At 36.1% G+C, this 10,663-nt stretch overlaps 1 protein-coding gene across 2 annotated transcripts in view; it reads right to left on the bottom strand.

Annotated features, from left to right (window-relative positions):
* The window catches only part of LOC106466897 (nuclear pore membrane glycoprotein 210-like), a 138,062-nt gene that overhangs the window by 3,876 nt on the left and 123,523 nt on the right, over positions 1-10,663 (bottom strand). For both annotated transcript variants that reach the window (XM_022394975.1, XM_022394976.1), the window contains exons 42-44: positions 2,967-3,189; positions 2,514-2,642; positions 449-550 (exon numbers count right to left, since the gene is read on the bottom strand). In XM_022394975.1, coding sequence (XP_022250683.1) covers positions 449-550; positions 2,514-2,642; positions 2,967-3,189 — 454 coding nt within the window. The remainder of the gene's footprint in view (positions 1-448; positions 551-2,513; positions 2,643-2,966; positions 3,190-10,663) is intronic.

The following is a 10,663-nucleotide window of genomic DNA, read 5'->3' as shown; positions in this document are numbered from 1 at the left end:
TGCATGCTAACCCTATGTCTTAAACTATTCACTGTTCATAGTGATACTTAAAGCATTCTCTGAGGAATACATTCCACACAGAATGTCAACTAATGGTTATGGAAAAGAAGCACTCAAATTTGTTTCATAAATTCTTAAAGGTGTGTTGATGTATATATATAATCTACAAACTATAAGGCTTCTTCTCTGTTACTGTATTTCATAGGTGTATTAGTTCTTTTGTTGTTGTTTTTTCTTTTTTTAGGGGGGAGCAGGATGTGCAAGAGTAGTTGAATATATTTGTCAGTTGTTCATTGTGTGTAATATGTTTCACTGAACAGTATCAACACAACATAAGAAAACTGTCATGTCATTAATATAATGGTGTTAGTATTTTTGCCTAACATTCAGCTGAAAAAATACCATTCATTCTCTCTCTCTCTCTCTATATATATATATATATACTCACTGTGTACAGGCGTAACACTTTCTCCTGCTGCATTTTGCTGTAGAAATGCCCCTGACTGGGAACCATGATAATAGTCTCTTGATCCAAAAAAAGCCCTATAACCTGTAAAACACATAAATTAAGCTGTATTCAGATTTCTCTTGAATGTTTTGGACATTTACATAAAGTTACAAAAAGGCTATCTTCATTAACACCATCTTCTAATTTAGAGCTAACAGACTAAAGGGAAGGCAACATTCAACAGCACCCACTGTCAATTCTTTGGCTACTCTAATCATATAGTGGGATTTGACAATCACTCTTATAATGCTCCCACGGCCCAAAGGTATGAAGAACAAATTTTGAGCAACAGTCCAGGCATACTAACTACTAGACCAGGCATACTAACTACTAGACCATGCATACTAACTACTAGACCAGGCATACTAACTACTAGACCATGCACACAATGTGTTCGTAGAGGAAGTCGTGACAGAATGGCTTTTTTAATTAAATGTATTGGAGAAAGAATGTGGAATACAATACTGAATTTACTATGTGTATCTACATGAAATGTGGTAAGCTTTAGAATAGTAGTTACAAATATGTGTTACCAGTGTTTGTACTCAAGATATGTCCGTGAATTGATGACATCACTCTGATTCAGACTCTGACAAGTTGGAGTAAAAGTGATGTTCAGGTGAAGAATGAAAATACTTTTACCTATTTTACAGTTTGCATATCACATCTGCATAGCCTCTAGTCTCAAAATTCATATCTGCAAGTTTTCTTTCAGTATTCCTGTATACTACATCTGGTGTTTACTTTCCACTATCATGAACTGTTGTTAAATCAGTAGTGTAAAGTAAGACGAGTAGTTGATAACTCTGAGATTAAATACATAATACTATGTTGAATGGCACTCTGTAAAAGCTTTTGGATGCACTTTGACTCCCATAGGAATAGTGTAATATTGTTCACATTAATGTTTACCCATGTGCACATATCTTTTCAAAGATCCATAATATAACCAAGGTTTTAAAGAAATAAATACGTTTGTTGTTAAACTACAGACTTGTTCACACTTCTAGAAATCAACCAAACTTACAGGTTTAATTTACAAAATACCATATACTTTATAAAGCACCCCTGTACTTGCAACAGAATTTTTAGCATATCTTTCTATAACAGACTTTGGTCAACTACAAGTTTATAAAGTGGCCATATTCTTTCCAAAATTGGCTTTTTCTGACTTTATAGACAAAACTTGAGATCTATCAGGACACTTGTCACACCAGTATTTCTTCTTTTCCTTTTCTAATGAACACAACTTTAGCTTGTAAGCTGGTTATAAATGGTAATATAACTTTTAAAACACATTTACTTCAGGAACATAGAAATATAAGCTGAAATACCCGTCAACTGACGGGGAATATTTAAACTTAATTAAAACAATGTAAGTTTAACAGCAATTATATATTTCAGAGTAATAACTTGAACATAAACTTTATCTCAACATTTTACAAATATAACAAAGCTTCTTCATAAACAACATTTGCAGTTTTCTTTCCATCTACCAACAGATAAAGATTTTGAGGTGATCCCACCCTTGAACATCCTACATGAGAAAAGCGTGGTTGTTTGAGAAACAGTCCAGCAACTTTCATACTTTGACCTTGAATCCCTTTAGAATATTCAACATTATCAAACATGTGAACATGCCAATATTGTTTGAGATTGATTCAATAGGCTGGGAATAATTAACCAACAGGTTTTACAAAATACAAATAGGGTTCAGTTTTTTTTTGTTGGGGGGGGGGGGGAGATGATGACGACATGATTTTCCTCTTTCTCTAAATTTTCTATTTTTTCCAGGTTCATGTTCATGATAATTTAGAAAAAACAATGTAATTTCAGAAAAAATAGAGTAACACTTTTGTTTAATTATTTTGTGGGATAATTTGGTATAATCATTCCAATGGGGAAAGGACTAACACTAACATTTAAAAGACATTTTGAAAATAGCAAATTACTACTTAATAGATATTACAATTTAAACATCATTCTCTGTAAAATTGCAACTCACCTATAAATATTGCTGCTAATGTCCCAATAATTGAAAGTGTAGTACAAAACCAAGATTGATAGCTTTCCCACACCACCTGCAAAAGGCTGTGCCATCCCACCCAACCACGAGGCAATGGCTGACACTGAACTAAAGGGAGAGAAAAAAAAGTTTATGCATACAAATAACTGTAGGTCTGTAAATCATTATCTATTCAGTTCAGTTACAGAAGGAGCAACTTAAAGTAAACAACTAACTGCAAATTAAACAACAAAACAAAACTATATAAATACCTTAAGCTATAGGCATCATAATCATCTTTGCTTTCTATTTACAAGTAAAGCAGTAAAAGATTTAGTTCAGAACAGTAAATTTTTACATACAGATAGCAACATGCAACATACAAACTACCAAGCTGTACACTGGTTTGTTAAAATATCATCAGTATCAAGTTTGGGATCAACAAATTCTTACAGTTTCTTTCTCTCTGTCCAATTAACTTGAGTTTTACAGGAATAATCTTCTTTTGTTTAGTTATGGAACACTCCAACTGAACATGTAGAGGGGTAATCAGTGTTTCCACTTCCCAGAGACTAGAGATATCTCGAACACGCACAGTAAACAACAATGTGTGTGGAACCTGGGCATCTGATTCTGGTGGAAGTACCTCCAAGATATTTGTGTCACTTGGTAAGGCCTGTATACCCAAAGAAAAACATTTAAAATATCTGTTTAACACACAAATATAATGTATATCTTAGTATAATATTTCATAACTTAACAATCATTGTAAAGAAAACAACATTAGAAGATTTTGCATCTGTTTTGATACAGAATTAAATCAGATACCCCCCCACAAGTTAATCAGCAAGGCAACAGTGAAAATAGAGCTTAACAGAAATAATACAAAGATAAGAAAGTAAGGTAAAAGCCTTCTTTTCTTATGTTAATACCCTATTTTAGTACCAAACTAAGCTCTATAATTTTAAGTGTCTTGATAATGCTCATTATCAAATTGTATCAACTCTCTGTGAAATTCTTTGGGCTCAGAGTATGGAAAGGGAAGTTCCACAATTTCTGTAAATCAAAAACTGATGAAATTTGAATGAGTTCATTAACTGCAGAATTAAACAGAAATGTATCCTGAGATAAACATTTACAGAATCCATGACAATCAAAACATTAGAGTGGACAGATATCTTTTCCTATGACGAATTGTAAAGCTATTTTATATTGTGCTCATCAAATGGAAATTTCTGACTGGTGATAACTATTCAACATTTATGTAACAAAAGTTTTTCTTCTGAAATTGCCGATGTACACATAGAACTATCATTACCACAAAATTCTTACAACTAGTAACAAATCTACGGTACACATAAAAAAAAAAGTTGTGGATTTTGTGTAAATCATATTTTTATCATCATGAAAGTCTAGTACACTGTATAACACTACTGTTCAATAAAATGTTCGCTAAAATAAAAAATTGGCCTAATGGAGCAGTCCCGACACAATGTTTACTCTTCAATGAAATGTTCACTAAAACAAAAACTTCATTGATTGATGTCTTAATTCTATTGTATACTAGATATATTTTGATCTGTGAGAGTTTTAAAACATTGTTTAATTCCTATTAATTCTAAAAGACTTCCATCAAATGTGTGTGTGTACTTTCCAGCAACTAAAACGTATTTCATAACCATAATTTCTTCAAAATATTGCTAATAACTTTCACTTGAAACTGCATAAATTTATTTGGATTTTTTATTAACCTTAAGATCACAGCGATAATTGTTTGATAGTAACAAATTAGGAAGCTAAGAAATGACCTTCTTCTGGCCTATTTTTGCATACCATAAATTTTCCCACTTTTATTCACTAATCGACACTTTTTTTTTTTGACTATGTAAAAATTTGTATTAAATTTATTTGTCAATTGTTTTTTTTTATCAAAAGAGGGAGATGTCAGAATTTTTCCTTTAAACTACTTAACTTTTTAAAAGTCCATGGTCTTTGTTACTTAAATGTTTGTTAAATTATGACTAGATGGTTCTTTAATCTAACTGCTCTTGAAACTGTATATAGTGTAGTATATTACCGTACAATGAAATATATCTGCTCAATATTTTATATCAGTACCATTAATTCCACCAGCATAAAATCTGAAATTATTTGAAACAAGGCCTAGTGTTCAAGCTCTGCCAGTAATCAAACCATCAAAATAGTGTTAAGTACTATTAAATCAAGTTGACTCTACCATTAACACTGGGAAAAAAATTGTCAAGAAAAAGTAGGCATACTGTCACAACTTGCAAAATGTGCAGCATTTTTTACTTGGAAGATATAAAAATGTTTTTATATCTTCTGAATTGTCATACCTTCTTTACATAATTAGTGTGTAGGTCTTTAAACTTGAAATAAGAACCCATGGAATCAGAATAGGGTGACACTGATGCTTGAACCTAAGGGTCCTACAGGCACAGTTTACTTAAAACTGATTACGAAGTATGGTTTCAGTTGTAGGCCTTAATAAAATATAGACATATCTGAAATGTCAAGTCTAAAGACTACACTAGTAAAATACAACTTTTCTTCATTCAATTATGTTGGGATATAATAACAACATCTCACGTTTTTTCAACTTTATTGACTTCAAAAAGTTAACATTTTCCTAATGTTTCTCTACACACATTAAAGATGTCTTCCCCATTCACCTGGCTAAGAGATTTGCACGCCACTAGCCTATAGGCAACTCCAACATAATTTCACATGTTCTAATATGAACTGTATTGATGCATGTTGATTTCATGCAACAAAAGCCCTCCACCCTATGCACTTATACTCATGATAACTTCATTCTTTGATGAAGCAAGACAAAAATGTGCACTGGAAGTGGGCATGTATGTATTGGAAATAGATTTTCAGATTAGGAAAATGTTAGTTTTCGAGACAATAATGCAACTCTGTACACACAGGAAAGCTAGAATCCCTCACTAAATTGCTGTTGGGGCCAGTGCTAAATATTACCAGGATGAGCTCCCTTCAAAAAGCACCTAAAGGGAAGGCCAGGGGGTATGACTTCTGATGGCTCCTTAGGAATATTTGCAAAAGAATATTTGGAAAAGAGGCAAATGAGCCCTATGTGTTGCAGGAACAAATGTAATATGAACATGATCAACCCAGCACTTGCACTCGAGCGATTGGCAAGACAATATGTGTAATGTGGTTGGGACATGTTCAGATGGTTGGCAAAACAATATGTGTAGTGTGGTTGGGACATGTTCAGACTGTTTGGCAAGACAATATGTGTAGTGTGGTTGGGACATGTTCAGACAGTTTGCAAGACAATATGTGTAGTGTGGTTGGGACATGTTCAGATGGTTGGCAAGACAATATGTGTAGTGTGGTTGGGACATGTTCAGACAGTTTGGCAAGACAATATGTGTAGTGTGGTTGGGACATGTTCAGACAGTTGGCAAGACAATATGTGTAGTGTGGTTGGGACATGTTCAGACAGTTGGCAAGACAATACGTGTAGTGTGGTTGGGACATGTTCAGACAGTTGGCAAGACAATATGTGTAGTGTGGTTGGGACATAGACAGTTTGGCAAGACAATATGTGTAGTGTGGTTGGGACATGTTCAGACAGTTGGCAAGACAATATGTGTAGTGTGGTTGGGACATGTTCAGACTGTACCTTGTTTGCTCATCTCAACTCTACTGGATAGGCTCTGGCTGCACGAGTTATGTATTATGGTGCCATATAGTGTGTGCTCACACCTCAACTCTACTGAATAGGTGCCAGCTAAAGGAGGAGAGCACATTAGTTTTATATCATCTTTGCTGTATTTTGTGTGTTGTGATTTACAGTGACACACACTACATTGACAATATCACTGCCACCTCACTTCTCATCGTTTTGTACTAAGTCCAACCTGTGAGGATTTTCTATGGTCCATCACCCCAGTGGTTAGGAACTGGTAAGTGGCAAGGGTCTCCCATGCTCCATTTGAAGAGAGGGGCAATTCATGTTGGGCAGACCTGGATAAGTGCCCGGATCAGACTTCCAGCCAGAAAGATCTTGCTAGAGACAATGCAAAGGGTGACTTGAAACCCAATTTTTAAAAGCTAGTAAGTACAAGCCAAAGAAATGGGTAGAACATTTTCCTGGTGCTTGCATTATTCATGATAGTCGACGGAATAGATACAGCCTGGATTTAACAATTGAGTAAATATATATATATACCATGAGGATTCTTTAAGTGGTCTTGCAGAACACCCAATTTCAACAGTAGACACTGGTAGAGCTACAACAGAGGATATAAGCACTTTCCATTATCCTGGCTTGATGCAGATTGTGGTTAAGTACACCCTGGGATGCAACACCAGCCACCTGACAGGATCCTATGTAAATAAACAGGGGCTCTGAAAAAGAAACTGTACGTATTCTTCTTCAAGGTGGTGAGGAGACTGAACAATGGTGACCTGTAAATGCTGATATCCATCAGGAAACAAAGCAGCCAGTGTAGATAGGGAGAGATGAATATCTGGAGAGTCACCCAAATACCCACCTGAAGAATCTCATCCTTAGGCCAGCAAGAGAATGAGAAAGGTGATGAATCAAATGCGAAGAAATGTGAAATAGCCCGTAAGCATCCACATCCAGAGATAAACATACCAACCAAAGGAATCAACAAATCTAACCAGTAAGGTAGAAGAAGAGTGGTCACTGGAAGAAGATGGGTCCCAGTATAAGGACAGATGAAAGTGGGGAACCCAAAAAAAAGGAAAAGTCTGTGATAAGGAACTGAACAGTATAAACAGGACACAGGATCTGGTCCAGGTCTGAATGATGGAAGAAGTGATAGACAGGGACAAGAGTATGTAAGTGCAAGGGAAAAGGGTGTGAGAAGTATCCATGGCAAAGATATCCAAAAGATGGTAATCATAGGTGAGAAGATGAAAGAAAGAAGCCCAGAGGAAAAAACAGAACAAAAAGCAAGAAGCCAATGGCTCCAATGGGGCATGTGTGAAAACATGCAAAACCCCACTAAGGTCTCAGTCAAGAGAGGAAGTTGGAGGGGAAAGAAGAAGCAAAGTAGTGGAGAGGAAAGGGAAAAAAAATATCTTGTGGTATTAGCAAAGGCAAAATGCCACGGACAAGGCCACCCGACAACTAGTAAAGTCAGAAAGGAGTAAAGGAGTGGCAAATAGACCAATGACATGCCACTGTTGTTGATAGATAAATACAGTGGAAAGGAGACGGAGTGTGACAAAAAGAATGCCACAAAAGAGGAAAGTTCAGTTCGACAGGCAGTGAAGTAGACAGCAAATCCCAGGTGTGAAGATATCCTTTTGACAAAATAGGGATGTGAGAGGGTGATTCAAGAGAGAGAGGATATTGGGTAGAGAAATAGGGGGGTGGTGGTCTGACTGCTAAGTGAGCCAAAGCTTAGCTGACCAAAGAAGCACCAAAATAGGACCCAACAAGGAGAGTTGCGTGTCAAGATGAGGATCCAAGGATGGGAATAGGCATATAACAAGAGGCCTAGCTGAGAGCATCAACATGCAGTCAAAGGATGAGTAACACAGAGTTGAAAAGGGTGGTAAAGGTGTTTATGAGTGGCATGTCCAACCAAGAGCAAACCCACCAAAAGACCTGTGGGTGTAGAGATCACTGGCTGATAAAGAGGCAGTTTGCCATCAAGGTCTTAGTGCCTGGCAAATGAGAGGAAACAGAATAATATGAATGGTCCCAGAGGAGTATATCTAATGCCCCAAAAGCAAAGGGTCCTGGAATGGGATCCTCCTAAACAGTTGGTGAAAGAATCAGTCATGGAATTAACTGAGTGTATTATGACTAAGTGATTCATCAATAGGAGCAGAAATGGGAACATGCCAGGCCAACAGTGAAAAGTTCGAGTACGTAGAGATGGATTGAAAGCTCATCCTGTGTCTAAACATCAGAAGTCGTGTCTTTGTTCAGAGATATGCCTAAATCAGAGAGGGAATCATCAATAAAAGCATGGGTACAGTCCAGTCACCATGACAATTTCTTGAGGAGAGAATCACAAAAGAGAACCATGTAACCCAAGAAAGAAATCCATGGATCCACAAGGTCTGCTGGAGGAGGCACATCCAAAAGGGATGAAAGGTTCCAGGGAAGCCAGATTCCCCAGAAGCAAGATAACCTGCCATGCACAAAGAGAATGGGAAGCACAAAACCAGGTGACCAAATACACCATAGCTTACAGGTGAAAAAAGGGGCCTGAATTCAGCTGATACAAGATATGAAGAAAATACCCAGAAGTACCAGATATTTAGTGGGCATGAGAAAGGACCCAGATCTCATGACAAGCTTCTACAATTGAGAAGCTTCCTGTAAAATAATGAAGGTGTGAGAAGAGGAAATCATTTGAGAATGGGCCAACAAAAGTCAATAATCCATGGCAAGGAATATAGAGAGTGAAAGCCCACATGATATCAAAGAATACAAAAGAGGTCAACGTTATGTCAAAGGGAAGGTTAAAGAATGAAAAAGATGCAAGATTGATGGATGGAACATAGAAAACATATGGAGGATGGGGTCAAGAGTGATTTGTAGGAAGGTATCCATCATATCTAGCTAACCAGAGACCAGATGAAAAAAAAGAAAAAAAAGGTTATAGTTGAGGCTACAGGGTGGAGAAAGGGAATTGACAAGAGAAGCCAGGAGAGTGACCAAGGTAGAGAAATGAAAAGCAATTGTTGGCAAAATATGAGACCAACAGCAGGAGAAGAGATGGGTACCCACAGGGTCAGACATGATACGATAATCACTGACAAGAATGGAGATGAGCTAAATGTTTGGTAGAGGAAGAACAAAAAAAAGGAGGGAAGGGTAGGGGTGGACTGATCCAGATAAGGAACAGGAGTAAACATATAGGTTGAGGTAAATAATGAGTACTAATGATGTACAATATCAGTCCAGGTCTCCAGAGAGAAATTAACACCAATAAAGACAACTGAGTAAAGAAAGGGAGACCAACAAAGACCATGCAAGAGGAAAAAGTACAATAATAGGGAATGTGACCTAATCCAATGAGTCCCAATATCAAGGGAATAAAGTATGGAGGCATAGAGCAGAAGATGTGACACAAGCATAATGAGGTGCCTAAAGGTGGAGGTAGAAGAGGGAATACAGGAGGGTAGTGCGAAAAAAGACAAAAACATAAAAATGATGTATTAGAGGGAGAAAGAGAAGATAAGGGGGACCCATCCCTAAGCTGGCCAAATAGATACCAAGAAAAGAGAATCGAAACAAACTGAAGTCAGATGAGAAATTTTAAACACATCTGTTCAATACAATGCTGAGGAGCAGAATGAAATTATCACAAGTACAAGTGCATAGGGGAGTTACTGAGCATAGAGGTTTTGTCACCATCCAATTGGTGGAGGCTTTTTGTTGCATGATAATGTCATTATGCAACAGCATAGTTCATGTTAAAATGTGAAATTACATTGGAATTGTTTCAAGGCTAGTGGCATGCAAGAGGAAGATAGCTTTTTTGTGTATGGAGGTAATGTCTCAGAATAAAAAAACAAAACAAAAAACTTCTCATCAAGTCATTTAAGTTTTTGATTACATCAGCTTTAAGATTTATTTATAACCAAGTTACCAAAATTAATTGCTGTTAACTCTGGACAAATTCAAGATTTAGATGAGCCAGAATTACCTCACTTTGCAACCCAATAAAAACATCTTTCTGAAATCATTAATAAAATTTTTGTTTATTGCTAATCTCATTAATAAGAAAAACTTGTTTAGTTAGAGTCGATTTGTATGAAAAGTTCTTGGTAGGAAATGAGTGATTGAATTTTGGATAAAAGAATCATTTGATGAACACAAGTTATGAATATATATAACAACGAAATATATGAAACTACATAAAACATTAAGAAATTCTTTAACTCTCTCAACATGGGCTCGGTCAATTTGACCAACCACGTGACCTCTTTTTACTCGTTTAGTCTTTACAGATTTAATACTTCTAATTTTCAATATAGTGTATATATCTTTACAAAATTTGGCAGTCTTTCAGTTAATACAAAAACTCATATTTCTTAGTGAAGTATTTTTAATAAAATAAAATAAAGATTTGTCCACGAATATAATTAGTATTTGTTTTGAA

Source organism: Limulus polyphemus, unplaced genomic scaffold, assembly GCF_000517525.1.
Source record: "Limulus polyphemus unplaced genomic scaffold, Limulus_polyphemus-2.1.2 Scaffold2415, whole genome shotgun sequence".
Classification (NCBI taxonomy): domain Eukaryota; kingdom Metazoa; phylum Arthropoda; class Merostomata; order Xiphosura; family Limulidae; genus Limulus; species Limulus polyphemus.
This window is presented reverse-complemented; position numbering and strand designations above follow the sequence as displayed.